The following is a 27,776-nucleotide window of genomic DNA, read 5'->3' as shown; positions in this document are numbered from 1 at the left end:
TTGATGTCTGCAAAAGCAGCTTATCATTAGAATTAAATTAAACAAATGGTACCCTCATTTCTTACCTTCACTTTTGGAGCCTGTAATCCTTTCTCTGAATTTGTTTTAAGTGACTCTCAGTAGGCCAATCATGTTACCTCAAACCTGAATTTTCTTCTTAACATTTAAGAATTTTTCATAAATTCCTTTCTTCCATGGATGTTGCTAGTAGATGTCAATGACTGCCCTCCATTAATGTCTAACTATACTTAATGCAGTGTACTAAAAGGAGCATTTTGTCCTCATTAGAGCAATTTGTTAAGGACAGTAGAAGGCAGTTTGCTGATCTTGGTTGGTTCTCTCTCCTAAATTTAATAGCCGTAAGTGTGGACTGAGTTTATCACTTTGTCTTCAGAGAGCCTCGCAAGTTGAAATGCGATATGGCATCAAAATGTAACAACCATTACATGCAAAGGTACTGTACATTGATTATACTTTAAGATACAATCTAATCGCTTAGGAGTAAAAAAAAAAATCAGTCAAGAACCTATGGTTACTCTTGAGCTGTGTAGGAAGTAATAATCTCCTGGATTCCTAAAGCTACTGCCTGTTCTGTGAATGCATCCTGAGAATGCTCAGTCCTTGAAAATAGTAAGAGAACATGACTGACACGTTCTAGAATATCAGCCATGCTTCTCTTCTGACTCATGCATATTTAGCTTCTCTACTTTCCATTTAGAAAATAGACTTTCTGGGTAATAGTAATTTGACCTCAACAGGGCCCAGCATTAGTTTAATAAAGGATCACACCCCTCACTTGTCAAAACTAGCTTGAGCAGAAATGTATTTTGCAAAGCACAGTGTTGGCAGGTGCAGGTGGATAACAATGGCAGTTAACTATAGCAGTAATGGACGGGCATCTCTCAGTACTGGTGACTGAAAGGTCCTAATGCCTTCCTTCCCATGTTTATGCTCTTGATATTTCTTTTTCTGCAGACCATGTTTGGCATTGATGATTGTGTTTCATGGGATAAAAAGAAGAGGTTTCATTATTCAGATCTGAGGCTGTCCTTTTCTGTGACTCTAGTAGAAATCTTTGTTTAATGGTTTACTCGTTTTCTCTTCCTTTTCTCCCCATTTTCAGAACCACTTAAATTTGGGTGGTATCCATGACAAAATAAGGCAGAAGATTCATTTTTTTCCTTTTATTAAGTTGAGATATAGAGAAGGGGAAGTGGATGCTGTGTATTGTTATACCCCTATGAAAATAAACATTTTTTCTATGCATTTCACTTTATTTTGCATTTTTCTTTCTTGAGCATTTATTAGGGTCATGAAGCTTTGTGTCCTTTCTGTTGCAAATCATTTCTGTGACTGGATGACTGACCAGCATTGATGGCATCAGTCTGAGAGGTTGACCAGCCAAGACAATTCATTGTGCAACCAGTATGCTTATTGAAATAATTTTACTTTATTATCTAGACTCTTACCTTATATTATAGAATGATAGCATTTCTCCTTTCTATGGTTTGGATTTTTTTGGCAAATGTAGAAAAGTTGGCATTGGGACATGTAAGAAAGTCATGATTTTCTTGTCTCTGAAGGCCAATGTCCTTCATATATAAAAAGCAAACAAATAAAAAATACAACTTAGGTTACATGCTTCTGAAATGCCCCTCCCTCACCCTTCCTTCCTTCCTTCCTTCCTTCCTTCCTTCCTTCTTTCCTTCCTTCCTTCCTCTTTCCTTTCTTCTTTCCTTCCTTCCTTCCTTCTTCTGATCAGCTTCTTTTTCTTGTTTTCAAAGACTAAATGGAAGACCCCCTTTCCCCATGCCCTTTTTGAGAATACTGAACCATTGCAATGGAAGGTAGTAAGATTTAAGAAGATAGGGTTCCAGATTCTGAAGTGGATTCTGATTGTTTTCTTAAAGAAATTTTCTACATTTTGATAGATGAGATCATTTACTTGACGTTGCCTTCCTCAAAATTCTAGTAATAACAGACAATATTTGTGTCTTTGGTACATTCTTATACTTGTGAAACTTCAAGGTATGATCAGAAAATAAAGCGAATTGGGATGGTAGATATGTCTCATCTCAGAGTGCATGGAAATTTACCTTGTCTGCTTTTCTTTTAGAAAATAGAATTTCTATTTTTAATGCTAGGACTTCTCTGGAGTCCTACCCACTCAGTTATTTCCAGGTGACCTTTCTACCCTAAGCCCTTACAGTGGCAGCCAGATAAAAGAAGCACTTGCCCGAGTAGCCATTGTCTATTTGCAAGATTGTCCAAAGCTCCACATTTCCTTCACTCATTGGGATGAAAGATGAATACTACCACTTACAAATCCCAGTGTAGGGAAAATGGCATCTTATATTCTGGACTAATTTACTTTCTGATTAATACACACTTGTTTTATATGACTGCCCTTAGCTCCCGTCACACGTTTTTGCAAGAAATTTCAAAACAGGACTTAAATAAGAAGCTGGGGTTGTTAGAATTTGTTTTTATCCAGCTTGAGAATTTTGAAAGTATGGACTAGATAAGGATTGTACCTAAAAAGACAGTATTGCAATGTTTACTAGTGTAACCATACAGTGCATTTTATCTTTTTCTAGGAAAATTTCCTAGGAATTTTAATTATATAATTACATTTTCTATATTAGATGCTGGCAAGTGAGTGGTTATTATCAATTTGCATTGTTTGTGACAGCAGAATAAAAAAAATATCAAAACCTGTAATATCTGATGTGTGTTTGTTTTCAGAAAAGTGACATCAGTGCACAATATTTTTTAATTCCTCTCACTGTTAATCAATTTCAAATCATTTTAAGTACTTTCAGCAGCTTCTGGTAATCATCTAGTTTGTATTGCTACCCAGCAATGCGGTGAGATGTGGTATCTTGCTGGGCTGTTAAAACCTGCTTTCTTTCCCAGTGTTTCTGAACTTTAGTCCCCATGTCCCACCATTTCTATTATCACCAGTAAGTTGAATTTGCAGGTATGGTGAAGACTCATTCTCCAAGATTAGCATTACAAAGGTGCCTTTCTCCCTTTCTCTTCTCTCCTTCCCTTACATGAACATATTATACTAAGTCAGAAAACTTTAAAATTGAAAAGGGTCTCTCCAAGATGATTTATTTCATATCTCATAATTTTGCAGGGAAGAAAACAGTTAAGTTAGGTGATTTTTTCCCCAGATCATCCACATTCATAATGGCAGAGTTGAGATGGGATCTGGGTCCCTGACTCCAGGAAAAACAAAATGAGTGTCAGAACACACCATGTAGCCAGTAGGCATATCATGTGGGAAAGATGGAAAGCATGTAGAGAAAATAGGGTTGATGAGCAAACAAGGATGAACTGTCTTCTTTCTTAGAATCTGAAGATTGTTTTCAATATAAATCATAGCAGTGGTTAATTAAAAAGATTTTCCAAATGACAAAAAACTGAAAAGCACTAGGAGACAATACTCCTTGTAGAACGGAAACAAAATAATGAAGTGGGAAAGTAAAATATTTTCAGCTTTTAAAAATTTCCTATATAACATAATTGTAAAAATTCAAGGATGTGCAAAAAATGTAAAGAAGTGGGAAAAATATGTAAAATACCACCTTCCAAACCATCATCATTAGCATTTTAGTGTAGTTTTCCCATCTTTTTCTATGCATTTTCTTTATTATCTGACATCCCTCATATATTATTTTATATTATGCTTTTGAGGCTTATCATTGAATCATAATACTAGAAATACTAGATGGAAGATAAGTAGCTTTTTAAAAGGAAGAATGAATGTTAGAAACATTTAATGGTGATGGAGGACATTTAAAAAGCCTCCAATTTCCAGCCTTTCATCCTTAGGAATCTTTATTCTTTATTCTACTTCTACATCTTTCTTTAAAGAAATCTTTTTTTATTTTGGCTATTACTTTGAGGCTTCTTGACTTATCTTCTTTTGCACATATTGTGGGGTTATGTTTTAAGTGAGGCAGCGCTAAATTTCTGGGTTAGAGAGGCATTTACCATTTTTTCCTATTCCTCTTGCATGCCAAACCGTGTAATTCAGGGCTACATTTCTTGCCTCTTTAAATTTTTCTAGAATTTCTCTTAAATGTCACTAATTTTAGTAGCTCAGCAGTGGCAGTGCTGCTTTCTGGCACTATCATGATAGTGACAGCAAAGCAAAGAGCTAAAATTTTACTCACTTTGATTGATGAGCTCATTTTGTTACAGAGGACAAATTGGATTTTTTTAAATACCGGTAATAAAAATTAATGTGCGATGTTGCTATTTGGATGTTATTGGACCTCTCCCTTAATACTGATTTTGGCAATAAAAGCACCAACAGATAGCTTGACCAGAAGGTTACCTCTTTCCCCTTTAAACTATCCTCAGAAGTAAAAGGTGCCTTCCTAACTTTGTACTCCTAGTACATTTATGCATGTCTCTGTGTATGTATGCACGTATGTGTGTATTTATTGGCAGAAGTGGAGTTAAGAGCTGTGGGGAGAACAGTAGTAGTAGTCTGTTTCAACTTTCCCTTTAACTGTAATGCTTATTTCTTTTATTTCAGCACCTCCAAGGTTTACACGAACTCCCGTTGACCAGACAGGGGTCTCTGGTGGAGTTGCCTCTTTCATTTGCCAAGCTACAGGAGACCCAAGACCTAAAATTGTCTGGAACAAAAAAGGAAAGAAAGTCAGCAATCAGAGATTTGAGGTATTAGGTCCATTGTTCTGTTTCTCTGGGGGAAGAATGTATGCTATTTATTTGTTTCACTCTTATATAAGGCACCATAGTCACTGGGATACCAACTGGCATTTTTTTGGTTGCATGTGATGGAAAACTCAACTCAAAATGGCTTTAAAACAAAGGGAATTTGGGGGTTCACGTGGCTGGCTGGCCTTTGTCCTTGTGCCAGTGCGCAAATAGTGTTCCAAGGATCCATCGCTGACAGCTTCATCCTCGGCTGCTTCCCTATAAGGTTGTAAGATGAAGCCTCATATGCTTGCACAACCAAGTCTAGTCTCATGTCCCTTCTAAATTCTTCCTATTCCATTGGCTCTCATTGAGTTACATACCCAGCCCTGACGCAATCTGTTTGCACAGGTGGATGGTATAGGCTAATTAGTTTAAGCCAATCAGAATCAACCTCTATGACTATGAATGGGGACAACAACCATTGCGTAGAATGAGGGAGCAGCGTTTTCCTAAAGGGAATTCAAGTTCCTATTACTAAGAGGAAGGGAAAGGGATGCTAGGCTGCAAGTGAAGTTGCCCACTACACCTTGCACCTGTATAGCATGAATTATACTGACAGTTTTGCTCAGTGTCTTCGAATAAAATGTTCTTCTGTAAGAAACGCACACAAACAGGTTGATAGTATTGTTACACCTATTGAAAAAAATTGCTTTTTTCTATTCAAGATAGTTCAGTGCATTGAATATAATGAAACATAAGTGAGAATTCTTTTTAGAGTGTGTAAGGAACCCAATGGTTTAGGAATTGACTCATTCTGAAGAATAAAAATCTGTGATAAGCTACAAAGAGAAAGCTTGAAAGAAGCACACATTGTCAAATCTGTAATTTAAGACTTGAAAAGGATAGCATGATTCTTAGAGGGTACTAAGACCCCAAACTGTCCCAAATTGGAAAACCCAGTTCTCACCTGTGTGTCTAATCTGCTTCATGGCCTAATTCACTATTTGGCAAATTAAACATAATTCCTAGTTCAAAGAAACATAGAAACTACAAAATTCACAACCTTTTAACTTTATTCATTTTTCAGAAGTTCTCATAGTGGTAAATGATTCAAGTAGATAACAAACGTAATTAGTTAAGCCAGAGAAAATTGAAATCTGGGCTGTAATTTGTAAATGATAATTTAAAATTGAATTTAAAATTAAATACTCACAGTTATTTAAAGATTTAATGGGAAAGAATGTCTTAAATAATCTTTGGAAAAATATTTCCTACATCATGTAAAATTTGAGGGGAACTTTTTCTTTTTTTGTTTAAGTGAATTTGAATTCCTTTGTCAAAGAGGATTTTGACATTCTTGCCAGTGACCATTGCTTCTTGAAGATCATCTTGTAATAAAGATTAAAGTAGAATATTAAGCATTTCAGCTATGGACTCCCCTCAGTATGTAATTCCTAATGAGAATCCTATAAACACATACAAGGAAAATTAATTACTTTTACATAAAGCACCTATATCATACGTTATTGGGTCTTGTGTTGAAAATCTTTAGTAGTATCTGTAACAGTAGATGTATTTTTCCACTTGTCTATAAAGTTCATGAGAACAGTGGATGTGGCTTTTGCTTCCTTTTCCATCCTAGTGACAAATAGAGTGTCAAGCCCCCATAGGCACACAGTCAATATTGGAAATTATATGTGTTTTTTCAAGTTGAATATTATACTACAAAATAACTCAGAATTGTAAATTGTACAGTTTAGTATTAAATATGTATTAAATATGTTTAAATCTTCCTCTGCATTAAGCAGTAGGATACACATACATAATTTTTTGAATTATAGAATATTTGACAAAGATTCCAGTAACTATTAAACTTTTCTTCCCTGAGACTCATAGTAGATTCATTCTAAAATGTGTCCTTAATAGAGTTGGAGATAAATTATTGAGTGAGAAATAGGCAATTTTGGATATCTTCATGAGTTTAGAACACACATAGAATGAACTAAGGACTTGAAGTGGATATATATAGAAAGCATTCAGTCTCCTTCCTCCATCTGTTAACAGTCACACACACTCATACACAAAATCTGGGATCATACACAAAATCTGAGCATCACATATATGTATTTATAATTCATTCTCAATTTAGTCACAATTTAGGAACATTTAAGTTTTACTCACAGAAAAATGAAAAAAAAAAAAAGAAAAAAAAAAAGCACAGTAAATAGAAAGAACACAGCATAGCTATAAAAGAGTCAGGTAGAGGATTCCACAATCTTGTATACATATTTATGGTCATCATCACTTTTGAAAAGTAACTTGAATTAGCTGACAAGTACTTGGGATTACCAGTGTTACTAAACTGTTTCAGAGTAGAATCCATAATGAGGGAGAATTCCAGATTACTGTTTAGAGCATTAATTTTCTGCCTGGTGAAGCAAGAATGCCCTAAAAATGCAGAAAATGCTAAACTAGAACAAATACTGGAATGATTTATGGCAAAATTAATGCATGCCATCAGGCTCTTGGGTTGTGAAAGCCGTCCCATTGGCTGCCTAAGTATTAGATTTATGCAGTTTTTCTTCATGGTTCGCTCATCTCTACTGTTCAGGATGAGACACTTTAAATCAGAAATGCTATGTGTGGTGGCATGCATTAATTCTTCAGCCTACTGACCAATTATGGAACACATCTTCATGCATGTGCTTATGTGCTGTCAGAGACAGAATAATTTTAAGAGTTTATCCATCATAGCAACAAGTCTCTTGTGAAATTAATAGGGCCAAATTGCCCTAAATACACATGCTGGAATATTTTCATGAGTAAACCCTGAACAGTTTTCAGTAGAGCCTGGAAAAATCTGCATTTTTGCATTTGTAATTTCATGTTTTTTCCTTTGTTTGTTAGGTAGAAGTTTCATTAAATTATGCTAAATATTCCATTTCACTTCTGTATCAAAATTCAATTTCAAAATTCTGTTAAGTTGGTTGGAAGCCCCAGTGGCTGGTTCACCACTGCATTAAGAGGTTTAGCTGAGAGGTAGACAACTGTAACAACACCTGTGACAGCTATTGTTTCCTCTAATAGGTAATAGAGTTTGACGATGGATCTGGATCAGTTCTGAGAATACAACCCTTACGGACTCCGCGGGATGAGGCCATTTATGAATGTGTGGCCTCTAATAATGTGGGAGAAATAAGTGTGTCCACTAGACTCACAGTTTTACGTGGTAAGTGCTCAAGTTTATGGCTGTTGCTGTGTCTTTGCTGAAATTCTGTCTCTCGGGTGTTCCTTTGTAGGACTGTGAAAAGGACTAGAATTGTATTAGCACTTAAATGTGAAACAAATTAAAATGAAAGGTTTATAAGGTCACTCTGGTGGGCAGTCTTACTCACTATATAGATAACCCTTTTAGGTTTTAATGTATTGGAATAGCTAGAAGTAAATACCTGAAACTATCCAACTCTAATCCAGTAGCCTTGACTCTTGAGACAATTGTATAAAATGTCACTTACAAGTGGTGACAGTGTGATTGTGAAAACCTTGTGGATCACACTCCCTTTATCCAGTGTGTGGATGGATGAATAGAAAAATGAGGACAAAAGCTAAATGAAATATAAGGTGGGATGAGGGGGATGAGTTGGGTGTTCTTTTTTACTTTTACTTTTTATTCTTATTCTTTCTGGTGTAAGGAAAATGTTCAAAACTAGATTGGGGTGATGAATGCATAACTCTATGATGGTACTGTGAACAGTTGATTGTATACCATGGATGATTGTTTGGTATGTGAATATACCTCAATAAAACTGGATTTAATTTTTAAAAAATTAAAGGTTTATAAGGATCAAACTTATAGACAGTGGGAGCCTTCCCTTGTCATGGTGTTTTTAAGAAATGCTAATCAGAGAGAAAGAAAGAACTGATTTCAAAATGCCAGGTACCAGTTTGCTTTTTGGTAGAGATCTTAGAAAGGAAATAGGGTATGCGGCTCTTTTGCATGTTATCATTACTTGTGCATGAATTTTTCATACCTGGTTCAGCAGTTACCTTTTAACAAATGATCAGAGCTGACACTGACATTAGCAAAATTAAAGGAAGAGCCTGGACCTAAAAATGAGTTCTTCTCATTAAGCAGTTGGTTAGAAACAAGTATGAGAAAGGCACATTTGTCCTTAGTGTCAAACAAATATGTTTCTATTTCCGTCTTGTATCATTCTTGAATCAACGTCTATTGATGCAAGTATAAAGGTGAATCCTCTTCTATCTCTGACTGCATTGCTTCTGTAATTTGACGAAAGCATGGGATGCTTTGCCAAATCTCCAGTACGATGTGTCCACCTTCTGACATGACAGTGCTAGAGAATAAAGGATAATGATTAATACTCCATCGTATATCTCTATTTCAGTCTTTTGTGTAGAGATAAGAACATTGCCTGAGTTGGCTTGCCTATCAATTGACATTTCTCGACTATAGCACTTCTGTGTCTGTTCCTCTTTGCCATTTTTGTCTTGTTTTGCTTTGAGCCACATTTTGTTTGATGCCAGCAATTAGGAGATTAGACTTTCTTAAGATGAAGGGAATTTGAAAGAAGGGATCAAAATTTAATAATCACAGCTGACCATAGGTAGATTGGGAACACCCCCCCCATTCCATTATTTTTTTCCATTGAGTGATTTTTCTGTTTCATATTTTTTATAAAATCAGATGCATTTTTCCTTCCAGATCTATTTGGTTCCACATCTTGGTCTCTTTCTAAAAGGTGCACCCTTCTTTGGAAGGTATGCCAGATTTACCTGGTAGATTTGAGATTAAAAAAAAAAAAGCACAATACAAAATATCTAAACAAAAGTAAATATTTAATCCAGTAATCATATAAAATGTGATTATTTATTTATACATCCTTAAATGTGTTTCAAATGATATAAATAACCACCTTACTATGTTACAGGGAAAATATTGATAACTGGGTGATCTTCTTTTAAATTCATTAAACAGAATACTTCTAAAATACAGAGGAGTCAGATTTGAGCTCCATTTTGGCCATTTTTGTAAGCTAAGCTGATGCAAGAAGTTCTCCATTCCACTAAAAATACCTAGGGATGTTGACAGAATATCTGAAAATAAAGTACATTTCCAGACTTGCAAACAAGTAGGGAATCCTCAGAGAGGACGCCATTTGTAGCCTTATAGTTATAAAATAAAGACAATAATGCAATGGGTTATATGCTTTAGGGCTGGAGTTTTAACTCGCCAGAAGGACAGATGATAGGCAGAAGAGGAGAGAGATTAGTTTCTATATAAAGGTGAGCCTTCTAACAGTATGCCTTTAGTGTAGTAACTCAGAGTCCAGAAGATAACACAAAAGCTGGTCAACATAGTGACTCTCATAGAGCCTATCGAAACTCCTCACCCCACAGGGAAACCTTCACAGTCTGGGACAGAGGATGCCAGAGAAGGTCGTAGTGCCTCAGATGGGCTCATATACTGCCTACAATCCAGTTCCAACCCGTGAGGGACAGTAAGCCCAAGCAGTGAGGGAAGAAATTATAGCCTGTAATCTACAGTTAATTGAACTGTAGTACTGGGCTTTAAAATAAAAATGTTTAAAGTATTGGAAAGCATAAGGAAAGTAATACAATGTATAGGGTAAGAACAGCGCATTAGAAGAAAAGAGCAGACAGGAGTTAGAACTCAGATTTTAAAACCAGAAGGAATCTGAGACTCTGTTCATACATATTACATATTATGCACTACAAAAAAGATGCATATGTATGAATATATATGCTCATATAAACATAAATGAAAGGTCTGAAAATTGTGGAGCGTTTTATTTAAAAGATATTCATATCTAAAGCGTAATCGGACTCATTTGTTGATCTCCTTTTAAAAATTGATCTCCATTCGTTCACATGGTTTAGAACTAATGCTATTATATAGAAAGGGTATTACAAAGGTACATACAATGCAATAAAACTTGTTTGAAAATTCTTAGTTTTTTATCTTCCAAATCCCTTGTACCACTTAAAAGGAAAATAATTAGTTATTTGGCTTGACTTTATGCATTTGATGAAGACATTGACAAAAAGTTGGAGGAAAATATGACTATATTTCAATATTCACTGGATGTAAGTTTTCCTTCCTCCCAGCTAAAGTATTCCCTGTCTCATCTGCCCTTATCTAACTACACCATGGGTACAACAAATGCATCAGAAAATTTTAATAGCGATCTTGATTTTCTATGTGAGTATTTGTCAAATGGAAGTATATTTGTAGTAAATTTTATGATTCTGGTAAAGTAGTTAACTCTTCCTTTTTAAAAGAATATTTTTAGCAGTTTTGGAAATGTTTCCATGAGAAAAATTCAAAGATATTTTGTAATATGAAAAAGTAGTCTAAACATAGCCTTAAAATAGAATACTTTCATACATCCTTGTAGTATGAAATAAATGGGGTTGGAATTATCTTTCTGTTTCCTAGAGTTATTTCTATTTAAAATTTCTAAATAACTACTAGTAATTCTACTTATAATAGTCTTTTAAAAATATTCCAGTGTTAAACTGACATTCACAGAATATCAGCATTGTAAACAGTTAACTAAATGAATATGAAGAAACTCACACTACGTTTGATGAGCTTTTTGTCCATTTCAAGTTCACATTCTCTCACAGATCATGTTGGCAGACTCCCGAACTCCTCTCATCTGCAGTACGTGGAGGAGACTTTGCTCTCTTCATCCAGTGGCCTGCATCAGATGCCCGTTTTGTCCACTTGAGTCGTTCCCTTTTTCCTTACTCTGCTGGCAGTGCCAAAAATGTGCCAAGTGTTGTGACAGGCTTTGTCTAAGTGGGTTGGATTGAGATCACCAATTTATTTCACACAGGCTGCTGGAGAGCTTTATTAATTGGAGATTCAAACATCTGATCTGTCTGGCTAATGCAGAAGACACTGCAATAATACTCTTACTGCCCATGCATATTGAAGGGAGGATTTCAGGGGAAACTTCCTCTTGGAAATTGGTTTCGAATTACTCCAGGTCTCAAAGACTGTTTTCGTAAGGAAGGATAACTACCAACTTTAGACTCAGCATGTCCTGCAATCAGGTATTTGGCTCATTGCCATTTTTACACTGTTGACCATGGTTCATGAAAGAAGGAAGAGGAGATGAGGGAGTTACATTTGGTACTTATGATCCCTAGATAATTTCTAAAAATCTTTTTTCTGATTGCCCTTTCTGTGGAAACACAAACAAATACCAGTTTCCTAGTAGGTAATTTCTAAAAATCTTTTTTTCTGGTTGTCCTTTCTATGAAAATACAAAAAAATACCAGCTTCCTAGTCATGTATCACAGTTGGAGGCTGAGTATATCTATCATACACATGCTTTCCTCCTCAGCAGAGCTTTAAGTGCAGGCCTCAGGTCTCACAGAGAGGTTATTAAGGGCTGGGCCTCACCTAATTGTGGGATGCTGCTAAGAAATATGAGTTAGATATTAGGCTCTCAATGAGAAGCAAGCATAGCAGTAGAAAGGGTATTTTAAGAGGAATCATCTTCCCAGTGTGCACCTGAAATTGGTTCTGTCTGAACCTTTGGTTCATTGGCCACCATTTCTTCCTGACCAAAGATATCAACAGAAAAACTTGTAATATAAATTTACCTAATGATAACTGGGGACAGAAATGTTCTCTCGTATACATGTGATCAGCCACTGGGCAAGGAAAATGAGGTATCACAATGCATAGACTTTTCTTCCTATTAAATGAGCAGGCGCACCTGTCATTTGAGGGCAAGAAGAGAGGCATGAAGAATCCCTTTTTCTTGCCCGCATAATTCCCTTTCTGTAAGAGCAAGTTGTAGAAAATTTTAATCAACTTTGCCTCCAAAAAAAGTCATGTTTCTTGACTTTATTTTTATTTTTGTTTTTGTTTTTATTTTTATTTTTATTGTTAAAAGTAGTAATCAAAATACATGTCACATTTTTTTGGCATCTGAAACAGCATTGTCATTTTTTAAGTTTTCTGGATTATTTTCCCAAATAGCACTGCCCCCAAACTACCACCTCTACCACCAAACAAGAGGTTGTGATATCCAAGTGTTGCTTATAGGAAACTGGCTTATACCTGCAACATATAAAAAGTAAAATTAACATCTAAAAATGTTAGCTGAACAAATGTGAGACATTTTAGTTATCTAGTTTAAGCAAACATTTCTCACTAACTGATATTTATGTCAATGCTTATTGTACATATCAATATATTGTATTTCATGATTGATCAACATAAAGACAGAAGAGAATATACAAAGTTCCCAAGTCTTGGAGTCAGGTAATCTGAGTTCCAGCTCTTACTCTGTCACAAAATAACTGTGGCATCCTAAGCAAATGTGTTAATTTTCCGGTTTTGGAATTTTTTTTGCCTCCCAGTGAAGGCATTGAATTGGTGATCACTCAGATCACTTCTCTCTAGCTTTCTGTGATTCAGTGACATGCCGATTTCAGTAAGTCAGTTCTTGCAAGATGGAAGAAATATACTCCCTGAAGGTGACTGTTACTAAGATAGTAAAACAAACAGTGAGCAGTCAGATGAGGCAGAGAAGGCATTTCATTGGGAAATAGAGAGAAATGTTTGCATAATATGTCTGTTTAAAAAAACGTGAGCTGTTCAAGCAGTTGTTAAAAAAAAAAAAAAAACAGAAAACAACTTTTACAATCTTTCAGAGAGAAGGCAGTCAACTCTCGGCCATTGCGCAGTACCCTGTGATCAGAATTAGCATGTTCATTACAGTCTCATTTTATTAATGCCTCTTTTTGAAGATGAACACGGTTGTCCCCGCTGTGAAAATGGTACTTTGCCGTTTATGTTATAAAGTGGTCTCGGCTGGGGATCCAGGCTTGGAACATTAAAGAACAAAGCACAGCTGCTTGACTGTCACACAAAAGGATTTTTATGAAAGACTAAAACAAAAGGAAGGGTGGCCATCACAGAACAAACTTGCTGGCAATTATGGCACTGAGTGAAGATTACTTGAAATAGCTTATAAAATAGTTGAGTACTTGGAATAAATTGATAGCAACATGATAAATTCTTCCTGTGTACCCTATTTCCATGCTGGAAAGAGGTGGTGTAGGCCAGAGCCATTTAAGTAAACAAACTTCTGGCTTTCTGGTAGTATCATTTTTAGCACTTAAAAATAGCTATTTTTTACAAAATCGGGAGCCATTGTGGACAGTTCCATGGGAGACACTATTAAGGGGAGACATTAAAACTGAGAAGATTTGGGTGAAAATGGATATATAAGCTGAGACTGTTCATGGTTCCTTGTGATCCATCTTTTGAAGTCTACTATGTTGGTGGTACACATTGACTTCTTTTGAAATAGTATCACTTGTTTTTCCACACTTGGGATTGTCAGTGAAAAGTGGTCAGAGAGAATGAGGGTACTTGTAAATCATTGCATTTAGATAAGAGTACTTTTCTTTCTTGGCCTCATATTAAAATATTGTTTTTAACATTTTTGTATTGAATATAGAGTCCTATGATTGCTTACTGTTGATTGATCTATTAATGAAGTATGAAAATATGCAGCTAGAAGGGAATTGTGGACTTTAGCTAGCCTGAGCCCTTTATTTTAGATATAAGAAGAAACAAGATCCAGAGAGTTTGAAAGGATTTGTTCTTGGCCATATGTTTAAGAGTCTCTTTGGGTTTTATCTTTTCAGAAGTGATCTCTGCTGTGTTAGACTGTGACAGTATTTTATCCCTTTAGATATTTACTTTTGATATATAAGACATTGTCCTGGAGGGACACTGTTCTTCCAGCAGACGAGTCCCCAGCCAACCATGATGTGTAAGAAAATAGTGCTTAAAACACTATGGGTGTATAAGGTGTGGTAAAGGCCTGCCTGGATGATGTGTCCTAGCAGGTAAGAGACCTCTGAGTTGAGCCTTGAAGAATGTGTAGGATCTTACCAGATGAGAGAGTATTAAAGGCAGAAGAAACTTTATGACAAGATTGCGTCGATAAGCGATTGCTAAATATTTAGTGGTAGTGGTGTGGGGGGTTGTAAGCATTAGTAGCTCAGAATGGGATAGAAGTAAAAGTAGTAGTAGAAGAAAATGAGGTTGGGGCATAGTTCGCTGGCTGTGGAGATTAAACTACACAAGAGTTTTCAGGTCACTAAGTTGACAAAGACCATCTCTGAGTTGAAATTGGCAAAGAAGAATATGAAAATGCTTTACTTCAAGTGATATATCAAACAATTCAGTCACAAGCATAATTGATGTTCATAATTTAAAAACAGGATATATGGTTAGCTTTCATGGATAAATTTTGAACAATTTTTTAAAAATTAGATTTTCTGGCTTTCAAAATTAGTTTTATTTTAAGCCACTAATTCTGATGAAGTTTTAAAAGTTGTACAACATAATTTATTGGAATTTGGGGCATAGATATACCAAATGCCTCATCTAATGTTTAATTATCAAAATTCTAATTACCTATCTCCTTAGAAGACTAAATAATTTATGTTATCTTATTAAAAAAACAATGACTTATGAATTAACGCTACATTAAACATAACTATGATGACACACATGCTAGTATTTGTAATATATCTTATTGAAGATATACAGTAAAATTTTAAGTCTATTTTATCTGTGCTCTTTCAAAATGAGTTTGTTATAATTTAAACCTCAAAACCTTCTTATACCCCTTTTTTGTATCCTTAAACTTTACTCCTGATATTTAAACTTCACCCCTGCATTAAACATTTATTATTTGCACTCTTTAACACAGTGTATTTTTTTTCCTAATAGATTTTGGCCAGAAGTATAGCTATATTAAATGTTTTCAGATATGCATGATATGTGTGTTCTTGTTGTAAATTTGATCACAACTTGGGTTTTCCCAGAGAAAAATCCTGTTTTTTTATTTTATTTTATTTTATTTTATTTTTTTAGAGGATAATTCAGAAAGAACAGTTTAAGAGAATGTATAGTGAGACTACCAAATCAGTGTTAAAAGTTTTCAGGCATTTTCTAACCTTCTGAATATTGGAATACATAATCCTTTTAGTTTGTTTTTATGTTTATTTCTATTGTTGTTTACTTCCATGGGTAACCACCAATCTAACATTTAGCAACAACTAGAAAATTAAAATTAAGTTCTGTAGAAAAGTATTAGCTCATAATGATGGCTTTCAATAAAGGCAGTTATGAATTATCAATACATACACATTATGTAGTTAAAAACTGTTGAGAAGATATATTTTCATATATGTATATTTTTCATGCAATGTATATATAATGTACATGTTTGACCTGTTTAATTTGACTTTTTAGCACTTTCCACCATGTGAAATAGTACATGTTATTTCTTAAAACTTCTTCCTTTAACATACCTTTGAAGCTGAGCTGTTTATTTTGCCTTTCTTGTGCTCTGATTTTGTTTTGTCTTTCTTGTGCTCCGATGAATCCCTAGCCCCTAAAACAGTACCCTGCACTTTGAAATTCAATAAGTGCTCATTAAATGAATGCCTTGTTACAATGATGGGAGGGAAGCATCAAGAACTCTGGAAGAGAAGTTTCCTGATTTCCTGTGTCTTATAAAGTATTGTTCAGTCCAAAGGACTAAAAACAGCTTTTTACATGGAAATAAGGTGATACGGGAGTTGGGCAAAAAAAGGCTAAACACTCCTGTCAATACTGTGCACATGTATTACTGAGGTATTTGAAAGACTAAATGTTATTTATTGGTACAACTGTCACTAGCATGCAATACCAATAATTTTAACATATTTTTCCTCTTAAATTTATGCTTATTATTGTCTTAACGCACATTACCATGTTCTTCAGAAAGCCTATACATTAGGGCCAATTGGTCAATTACTTGGACTGCCTGGGTCATATATAATATAATTTATTTTCTATTGCATTGGGACTATCATGGGTCACAGAACAGATAAAAGCCTATCTTTGTTTTTCAATGCCTATGAAAATGCAATGTTAGTTACAATTTAGAAGAAACAGAAAATTGCAAACATCAACATTTCAAGAGTTAATAAAAGAGGTATTTTGTTGTTTTATCTATGTTACCACCTTTGGTGTAGGAGAAGTCACAAAGTGTGTTAAGACTATGGGTTCTGCAAACAGACAGACCTGAGTTCAAATTCTGGCTCTATCATTTGTTCTATGGCCATATGCACATTTCTTAACTTCTCTAAGTCCAGGCTTCTGTATCTGTCAAGTGGAGATATTATGACTACCTACTGCCTAGGTTTGAGAGGAGGATTAAAGGAGATGATCCAGATAAAGCTCTTAAAGTGCCAGGCATTTGGTAAATGTGAATTGTGGTGGTGGTTATCATTATCAACAATATTATCACTAACATACTACTATAATTATCAAGTGTTGACTTTAAATTATTTTGATTAAAGGTCTGTGCCCTATTTGTGAAGCAGAATTTTCTGGCAGAAGGAGAACCATCCTTCTAAGGCTAGGAAAACACATTTTTTTTATAGCCATTAGGTAGGGCTACCTTGTCCACTAAATTGCCGTGTGTTGCAGATGAATGAGGCACCATTTGGACAGTGGGCTCCACTTCATATTTGAAATTTGAATGTTACCCTGTTACAAGTGACTGGAGTGTGCACTTAGAAACTGAGATGAGCTTTCCTTTTATCCTAACCAAAATCATGCTTACCCTAGAGGTTCCATGAGGACAGGATTTTATATTGCCGTGAGGGAGTATAGTGCTTGGTTTGTTATAGGTTTTCAATAAATATCTATTGACTAAGTGAAGGAATAACAAGTTTAACAATGAAGTTCCTAAATATTTTCCCCCAGAATTATATCATTTAAAGTTTTATTATAAAAAATCAGAAATACCAGAATATGTTGCTTCTACATCTAAGATAAGCATTCAGTATTTGAGAGCAATTTATTCATTAATTTATCCATTCGGTAATATGGCTCTCTCTGTGAGAGAGGAGTTGTGCTAGACTAAGAATAAAATGATGGAAAAGACATTACTCCTGTCTGCCTTCAAGGAAGCTATAGTCTCTATGATATGAAATCATGATTTTGGGTAAATTGACAAGACAGCTATACATATAGACTGTGGATGGAGATAATGAAGCTTATTTTTATAAGAAAAGTGTTCTCACAGTAATTCTGCTTACACCTTTTCAACCTAGAACTTGTGGTAGGAGCTAATGTCTCTGAGTATTCCATCAATATGACATTAAAGTTTGTTGAAATGTAAGATGTGTTTGACATATGAGGCACTGACTGACAGAAAAATTCAATTCACCATTCTTTTCTGGTGAAGAAAAACGTCTGAGAGAAGATTATATTTCATTTGTAGGAAGGTTTGCAGTATACTTTGCTTGGGTTTTGAGAAAATATGATGCAATAAAAAATCTTAAGTAATTACCTTGAGAGTAATATTCCCATTTGTTTCTCTCCCAACTAATAGTAAAAGGAGTTTTTATTACTGCACTTAACATTTTTTATGACTCCTTTTTGCTCTAGGTGGAGATGACAAAGCAGACCTAAATATGAAATGATTTTAAAGTGTACTAGTAAAATACCTTAAAACATCTTCTCCCTCAGAAGACTTCATTAGGCAAAATTGATTTTCATAATAAAATAGTCATTTATTAAAAAATGGGAGTTTTAGGTGTTTACACCCTTGAAGAAAAGCCATTAACATCAACTCCAAACAGGAACATTCTTAAGACATGTTATTTTTGTAAGACCTGACAACTTGGGTTAAAACACTGTACCCTAAAGAACCTTTTATTTATACTTGGGTTTTACACATGCCACTATATCTTACGATGATAGATCTGAATTTCCAGGTATTGCCAAGCCTGACTACAAGTGCTAGAACCAACTTACTATGGGTCCCATTAATCATTGTTGTAAAGATGCATTAATACAGTTAGCACTCACTGGCGCAACAGCAAATGGAATTCCCTCCTCTCAGCTTACAAGCAGATAAATCATTGTCTAGAAGGGAGAGTTCACTCTGACTTAAATTATTCTTCACAGTAATTTACCATAAAACAACTACAAAGAGCCAGGGAGGACATTAAATGCTGCCCAGTAGGACTGAGGTTTTGCCCAGTATAACTGGGGTTTTACCGAATTTTTTCCTTAGTTCTGTATCAACATGATGTAAAATATGGCTCTGATAACTTGAATACAGATAGTTTTTTTAAAAACATAAAAATGTTTTACCACATTTGTAGCATTTACTGCATACAACATGATGCAAAGGTTGAGTTGATTTTAAATAAGCCTGACTAAATATATGTCAGCAGCACTGACTAGCTCAGGCACCCCTCTTCCTGTGCCCTTCAGTGATCGTAATGCATCATTGGTCAGAGCCCCAGCCAAGCCATGGCCTTACTCCAGTGCGAGAGAATCTATATGGGATTGGCAGAGTATTCTAGTTTGGGGTTGAGATAAAGGCACATTTACACTGCAGGTAAGGAAGCTTCAGTGTCTGGGCCCTCACTTGCATACCCCTTCCGAAGATCTGGGAGGGCCTAGTGGTATGTTCTGTTGTATGTTTTTTAATTTGCAAATGAAGGATTTTTTAATTTGTTTTCTTTAAGGTATGCCTCTAAATTTCATAAGCTTAAGTCACAAAACATGGCTTTGCCTGGCATAAAACCAAGGGAAAGAAGATTTGCATTGTATTTTACAGACGATTGAAAAAAATACAGTCCTCCATACCAACGTGTCTGCCATACAGGGGCGAATGTCCCACCCCTGACCCTCCCCCAGTGATCCTCATAGACTTAAGTACCTCACCCAAAATTCATAATTATGAGTCCCTAAATTTATGGAGATGATCTTAGCTCTTTTTCTTCCTCCTCTGTTTAACATACCGTTCTACACATGAACTGTTCTCTCCTATAATGGGACAGTTGTGCTCATTTCATAAAGATTCCCCCTTTAGCCCAGCTTTAATCTGGTAATTTTTTTTAAAATTTCTCCATTCTTGAAGGTCAATTTTTTTCTATATCCCCTTTTTCTATCTGAACATCACCACCACCATCACCACTGTCACAGATGCAAAGCAGTCTTTTCAGAAAGACACTCTAGATTCATAATTTTATTCTAATATAATGTAGTTCTAAAATTCAGTGTCATTATTCACTAAAATCCACCAAATGATTTTCTGAGCTTACTCTCTCAGTGATAGCTTGTCACGTGTATCAAAGCAGAAGAGACAAGGAGGGACGAGCGGTTGGGGCTGCTTTCATAAAAGGTTCATCTGTAAAATGAATATTTAGAAGGTCTTTAGATCTCCTTTCTCAGTGAGCAGACATTACAGAACCTCTTTGCTCATGAAGGTTTCCCAGGTTATTGGAAAAACAGAAATAAAAAACAATTCCTATAGAATTAAGACTCACCAAATATGCAACACAATATACAGATGTGTGAATTTTAGTATATAGGTATTCCCTGGACAAGATCCCAAGAGATCCTTAACTCTGGAAGAGGGAACTGCTAAGAACTTGGCTAACTGCTTAAGGGAGAGTTAATGAATATTGTGGAGGAGCTATAGGCTCAAAGGTGCCACAGTTCAGAAGTGGCTTGACCATACTCTCATAGCTATTAGATGTGGCTGTTTCCCATGTTTTCTGACTCAAAATCTTGTTCTCTAATCACTGCTTTCTGCTGCATTTTGATGCTGTGTTCTGAAGGGAACACTCTCATACAGTGTGACATGGAAAAGTAGAGGGGTTGATTTTTTTGAGGTAAAGCTCTAGATCCTGAGTAGAAGGATGGGGGTGTGAGAAAAATTTCTTAACTGCAGTAAAAGGGACCACCAAGTTGGCTATTTAAGGGGCATTTTGTCATCGTGCTTGAGTTTTTCCTTAGTGAAGGTAGGAAGAGAGCCATGAGAGCATGAAAGGGTGGGTTTGAGTGGGATATAAAAGGGATGGATGGTTGTGAAAAAGAAAGCGAATTAAAAAGTATATACTTTAAAGAAGACTTAGGGATCACCAAAACAGCAAAACGCTGATTAAAAGGGTGCCTCCTAAATGTCTGTCTAAGTTAACTACAGGAAATTAAAACGTCAATGCTAGTCATTTCAGACATATTGAACTGCATCATGATAGTGTTTTATGACCCCATGACTTTCTCTTTCAAACCTCTGGTTGATGGAGATTAGTGATCTCTCTCATCCTGAGCCTGATTTTCTAACAAAGAAATAGTTCTCCTTCATTAACAAAATAGTTCAGAGAATCTTTGAGCATGACTTTATACGCTTTATATTTTCATGGAAATGAATGTATATAATCACTTTGCTGCTTCTTTTTGAATATTATCTGTTGCTAGAATTGTTGAGATAACTGAAAATACCAAGACTCCATGAGTGTGGTCTTTGCTTAATCTTTACCAGAGAATCAGGGGCATGGCAATCTCTTTGTCATAGCCCAAATAACTAATTATTAAAGGAGAAATATTCCCTTTCCTATGCCACAGAGAGAGGGGGCCATTTTGTGAAACAATTTTCCTTCCATTGCCCATTGAGAACAATGGTTGGTGGAAGTTTTACAGGTCTTATTGTTGAGGAGGTGACTTTAAATTATTTTAAGTAAATGCTTCTGCAAATTAAGACTGTAGAAGCAGCAGTGAGAAGATCCTCACAGTTCTACTCGGTTGGACAATTCTTCATTATACTGACAATTTAATTGGGTGTAAAAAGAAATGGCAATTTTAAATCAAGGGCTTTAAGTGGGACAACCTAACGGTTTCAAAGTTAGTATGGTTTAAAAATCAGCAAGATTCACAGAAGGTACATCTTTAGTTCTCTACTTAGTTATTTCCTATTGAGAAAGTTCTTTGTTGAAATCGCCCTATCTGATGTGCTTTTAAATGGCGACTTTTTCAAGAGTCTGAAGATGAAGAAATTGAATTCACCCTAAGTGAATGTATATAGATACACATATAGGAATTCCTATCTTTATGAAGGTTCTTCCACTCAGTTTTATTTATTCCAATGCTTGAATGACTATTGTTTTATTGTTATTTATTTATTTATTTTTAAATCATATTTTTATTGTAGAATATAGCATATAAACATAGAAGTGATAACTTTCCAAGTGTAATTCAACAAGTAGTTAGGGAACAAACCTCAAAGAATATTATGGGTTACAGTTCCACAGTTTTAGCTATTTCCTTATTGTGAAATACATTTACAAAAAGTTAATATCTTTTAAAGATACTTTCAATGATTTAACAACTAGTTATACAGGACCTAGCAGAATGGATGCTGTAGAGCAGGCATTCAATAAATATTTGTTGAAATAATATGTGTTAGTAAATTTTATGAGTTTGTATTGCCTAAGTGACACATCTGAGGTTGACTATAGCCTGCGAATCAGGAATAGAAATATGACTTCCATATAGCAGGTTTTGCATATCCACTTGATGCGCAGTCATCAAGCATTTCTCCAAGATGATGTTGCAGTTCCCTCTCCTGAGAAGTATAAACTTTGCGCTGCCTCCCACACCAGCCCGTATCAGAAGTGCTAAGTAAAGTTCTTAGTTCCTCTTTTTCTCTATCCCTTCTTTCCTCTCTCTCTTCCTTCTTTCCACAGATATTTTAGGTAATTGTCATTAGTAGCCAGCAACTTATTGTATACCCATGATCCACCTAAAGTTCATGAGCTCCCAGTGTATTTTGAGTTGTATTCAAAGGAAATGTATTACTTTTATGAAGAGGAGTCAAGTGAAAGTAAGAAGATTTGTAAAATTAATATTTGGACAAAATTACAGAAAGTAGAGTGTGTGTGCATTCATGTGGGCATTTGAATAAATGCCGTTTTATATATTAGCTTTCTCCATTTAGACCATTACCAACTAAAGTGCTTCTAAATAAGGAAGTGGTGGTGTTGTGTGCCAGCTGAAGTTCTGGATGAGTTTCATATTAGATGATGAGGGTAGTCTCAACAACGTAGAGGGCATAATCACTCCAACAAGATTAATAGCAAGCTAAATTGTTAGCAGTTTCAGCCAGAGCAATTTAAAGCCACAAAACCAGAGAATGAAGCTTCCTAGAGCCTCTGTAATAACATCAGCACTCTTTAATTCTCATTTGAAAAGTGGTTCTATTTATGAGATACTCTGTGAAAATAGGACTTCTACTTGAGTGCTTTCAACTTATGAATGAGATTTGTCTATATGATAAAAACAGTCAATTATGTTTTGATAAGGAAAGGTGAATTCCTTTTTATATTTGTTATCATTCATAATTCTCTTAACCATAGACCACAGTTCATTATCTAATCTGGAGTTGTCATTCTTTATTCAGTCCGTCACAATATCTGAGTAAGGGTAAACTGCTTTCAATTTTGAGATGCCCCATTTTTTAATGCATTGCCTTTTAAAATTCCATGAAGATATGGTAGCTACCTCAAACTATCAAGGCATGGTATTTAGTATTAGAAATACAGAATGATGCCCTGTGGACCAGGTATTAGATGGCATTATAAAAACTAAATTTTTACCTAGATCATCTGCCAGGTTACACAATTTGAAAAGCCTCCTGATACCTCAGCACTTACATAAGCTTGGCGGGAACATTCTTTTCTCTTATCCAAACTTTTCTGCAATGTCATTGACCTATTGCTGTCCAGTAGTTTTGTACTTATAGTCCAATACCTAAAGTACTTTGTCATGTATTTAGAAAGTCAGGAAATGATGATAAAGAGGATTATAATATGTGTAAATAATCAGTAATTCACTCCTATACCCTTGATGTTGCTTGATTAAGTAACTCTTCTTTAAACACTTATAATTCACAAACTTCTTTTTAAATTTCAGGGAAAGTATGTGAACAACAGAAAATGAATACTTTTTAAATGGTACTAAATCAGTGAAGATTATTTTCTCCAAGGAGGTATGCTCAAGACAGTGAATATAGACAAGACTATATTACTACAGACAAGACTAGCTAACATATATTTATATTTTATTGAAGCTATAATATGTATTGATTCCATGTTTAAAACTATGGACAGGTCTCTTAGAATGGAAAGAAAATTGTACTTCCCAATAAGGTCAAGTTTATTATTTGTAGCAGGCATTTTCCTCTTAAATCTATTTCATTGATGCCAGGACAGTTTTTTCCTAACTGTAAATTAGAATAAAGCTATTAAGTAGAAGGCAGGAACAGTCATTGGGTATATATTGATAGCATGCTGGATTTTATGTGTAGGAAATTCTCTTAGAAGGTCTTATTAGATATTTTATACCTGATTCTAGTCTTCTAAAGCAATGTGGATTAATGCTTATGAAAATACATATAACTAAACTTTTAAAGCAGAGGCACGACTTTTTATCCCCCAAACACATGAAAGGCCAATGCTTACTTCCACGAGGATAAATGAAATGAAAATAGACCTCATTCAGACAGCTTTTTCCTCATATATAAATAGCGGTGCTAGTTTGTCTTTTCCCCAAGCAAGCACACTTGATTTTTCATGAATACTTGGTGTACTTACCATGCCCTCCTTGAAAAATTTGGGCCATAAGGTTTAATTGCATACTCATCAAGCAAACAGACTTGGAGGTATATTCTCTGAGCTGTGGACTCCCACAGCTCCCATTAATGCTAATGGGAGTTATACATGTGTATTGAGGAGAGAATAATACACTCTTTGAAGCTGGAGTTGCTAAATGAGTGCTTTCTTCAGCTGTGCTCAGCTTCAGTGGCTAAGCTGAGTTAGAGTGGTCTAAAATGCCTTTCTCAGCAAAGCCCCCAGAATGTCATCAAAGCAGTGTGGCAGTGAGAGAGGCAGCTAAAAGAAGGCTTTCTCTTCTCCAAAATAGAGAAAGAATTATCAGGCCAAACAGAAGAAGGAGCAAAGAAGTCAAAAGAATGGACACTCGTTTTCTCTAAAGTGGCTTGAGCTATTCAGTTAAGAAAACTAGACAGTAATTGGCCCATTTCTTTGGGGTGGAGATGGGAGTGCTCATCCCTTGTGGATACTTGGTAAAGTATGAGGACTACCTTGGGCTGAAGATTATGCAGCTTTGTCTTAATCTTAGACCCACAGACAGGCAGAGGAAGTACTGATCCATATAAGTCATTTGATGCATGTAGTAGTAGCCTAGACTTTCATGATCCCAAATTTCCCCCTTTTGCCTTGTATAAATTCCTTTCAAGCAATAGCCTTTGTATGGATATGAGAAAATTACGGAATTCAAGGAAGACAGGGTTCTACACAAAAGGGAAAGGAAGTTCTCTTGGTCCTAAAAAAAAAATGTGTAAGTGATTATCTTCACTATTATTAAATTTATTGGGTTGGTTTCATTGATATTGGTTTGGGGGCCAACTTCTGTAGTTGCAATATAAGACTAATGAGTTCAGCAGTTCAGTCATTCTATGACCAGGTACACTTTTGTTCATGGTGAGAGACTTCCCTGCCCATAATCAGTCTGATGTGACACCACCCAGATTAATGATGGAAGCTGTAAAGAAGGCCAGTAAAGAGTTTGTGGATGGCTCAGTATAATGCCGTCACTACTTGTGGAAACATAACCTAGATCACATTTACTAATAATGGATTAATCACGCCATGTTTGTATCTGAAAGGCAGTATGTTACAAATAATGTGTATGAAACGACAGAATACAAGAGAAATTAATATTCTGGCTAATTGCCTTCTAGATTTACCAAACTCTGGGGTCTTCAATTTTACTATGTTTTATAGGAAAAAAATAGTACAGGAATAACAATATTCTTCTATGAATAGGAACCGTTTCTAAGAAGACAGGCTATTTATTCCTATAAGAAGTGTTTGCAGAAGATACAATTGGGCTGAGAATGTGGAAATGTAATTCTTTTGTTCCCTCAGGGGGTTAAGAAAAATAAACCAGTTATGAAACTGGTGGTTGCTTCTGTGGATTGTCATGTAGAAGAGGGATTAGACTCATTTTGTTTTAGCTCTGACAGCAGAATGAGGAGCAGAGAGTGGCAGATTTTTGGATTAATCCCAGGAAGAACTCTGGAATGATCTCAGCCTCCTGAAAATTACTGGGGCAATGTTAGAATATAGAGAGAGGTGAACCATTATTTCAAGCTTCAGAGGGAAAACAGGGCATGTTGTCACAGATTCTATGATGCTATATTTTAATCTGCCCTTCATTCCCACTTGGATTTATTTTTAGTTGAAGAGAAAAAAGTCTCATTAGAGGAATAGTCTCTCAACTATTTCTTGGTGTGGCTAAAGTGCTCTGTTCCCAGGAAAAAGGCATATTAATATTTTGTAATGATAACATACTCTACATTAGTATCAGGGCTGTGCTGGTCTCTCCCTATTCTCGTAGCTCTTTTTCTCCCATAAATAAACTGAGGCTATTAAGACGAAGGAATTCAACTTGTCTTTGAAAACGTTTGCTTTGTAACTTCGTCTTAGTATGTACACGAATTTTACATGTTGTAAGCAGTCTTTTAAAAGCCATAATTGTTAAATACTTATTATGTGTTGGATGTAATGGTAAGGTAAAATGCAACCCCCTCCCCCACCTCACATACAAGATTTAAGTAAAATATAAGCCTTTTATTAATTTAATAAATTTCAGGATCATAGTATTGACTGAGGCTGATGAATATAAACATGAAAATATTTGTTATTGGTGTGATTTTATTGATCCTTTTCATTTTGTAAATTATAACAGCTAATAATTTTTCAAATGTACTGTAGTAAGTTAGCAGTGCCATAGCAGATTGCAGAAGACATCATGATTCAAGGTCATTTATTGAATTTTAAATAGTCACACTTGAGACAATTGTTGGAGAATGTGAACAGTCTTTCATGGAAATTAATGTAAAATTTCTTCAAAGTTTAATTTCACTTTTAATGTTTTTTTATTGTTGAACCATACACAAATGATACATAAATGCATTCTCTTTGAAAACATTTCAAACCATAAGAAGTAAAACAGTGAAAGATTCTCCTCATCTCCTCACTCCCCAGAAGCAACATATGGTAGTAGTTCGGTGTACATCTTTCCAGATCCTTTTCAGTTTACTGTAGTTCTATAGCTGTGGAATGCACATATATGGATTTATAGTTTTGAGTTTATTTTGCTTTAACCAGTGAAGTCTTATTATGTGGATTGTTCTGCAGTTTGGTTTTATTCTTTCATAACAATAACTTGCTTTTTTTCCATAGCTTGCATGATTCTGGTGTCAGAACATACAGATCTACCACTATAAGGCTACATAGTAATCTGTGGTATAATGCTCTGTAATTTATCCATTATTAATGACTATTTCATACAATGCTACTACAGAGAATGCTACAAATACCCTTAAAAGATGTCTTTTAATTGGGGTAGCTGGTGGTGGATACCTGAAACTATTAAACTACAACCCAGAACCCATGAATCTCGAAGACAGTTGTATAAAAATGTAGCTTATGAGGGGTGACAGTGGGATTGGGAATGCCATAAGAACCAAACTCCACTTTGTCTAGTTTATGGATGGATGTGTAGAAAAGTAGGGGAAGCAAACAAACAGACAAAGGTACCTAGTGTTCTTTTTTACTTCAATTGCTCTTTTTCACTCTAATTATTATTCTTGTTATTTTTGTGTGTGTGCTAATGAAGGTGTCAGGGATTGATTTAGGTGATGAATGTACAACTATGTAATGGTACTGTAAACAATCGAAAGTACAATTTGTTTTGTATGACTGCGTGGTATGTGAATATATCTTAATAAAATGATGTTAAAAAAAAAAAAAAAAAAAAAAGATGTCTTTTGTGCATGGTAGAATTTTTGTAAGATAGCCTAGAAGTTGATTTAGTTTCAGGTAAATTAGCATCAGCTCAAGGCCATAGATAGAATACATATAGGTTTATAATATGTATAATATTTGAGGATCAATGTCACTGAAGTAATCTGAAGTATAATATTTTGAGAACACTTTCATAGTATGTATTACATATTTATAAAATTGTATTCTCTTGAAAAGTTATTTCAAGTGAACATTTTTTCACGTTTACTCGATTCACTTTAAACTTGTTGCCTGATATAACTTTTAACCAGAATTTACATTTTATTTGT

The 27,776-nt window shown here is 35.2% G+C and overlaps 1 protein-coding gene across 6 annotated transcripts in view; it reads left to right on the top strand.

Moving 5' to 3' along the window:
* PTPRD (protein tyrosine phosphatase receptor type D) overlaps positions 1–27,776 on the top strand; it is a 529,199-nt gene that overhangs the window by 213,861 nt on the left and 287,562 nt on the right. For all 6 annotated transcript variants that reach the window (XM_037796885.1, XM_037796889.1, XM_037796888.1 and 3 more), the window contains exons 3-4: positions 4,553–4,698; positions 7,768–7,909. In XM_037796885.1, the coding sequence (XP_037652813.1) occupies positions 4,553–4,698; positions 7,768–7,909 (288 nt within the window). The remainder of the gene's footprint in view (positions 1–4,552; positions 4,699–7,767; positions 7,910–27,776) is intronic.

This window comes from Choloepus didactylus, chromosome 10 (genome assembly GCF_015220235.1).
Source record: "Choloepus didactylus isolate mChoDid1 chromosome 10, mChoDid1.pri, whole genome shotgun sequence".
Classification (NCBI taxonomy): domain Eukaryota; kingdom Metazoa; phylum Chordata; class Mammalia; order Pilosa; family Megalonychidae; genus Choloepus; species Choloepus didactylus.
The sequence above is the reverse complement of the archived record's forward strand: the minus strand, read 5'-3'. Positions and strand labels throughout refer to the sequence as shown.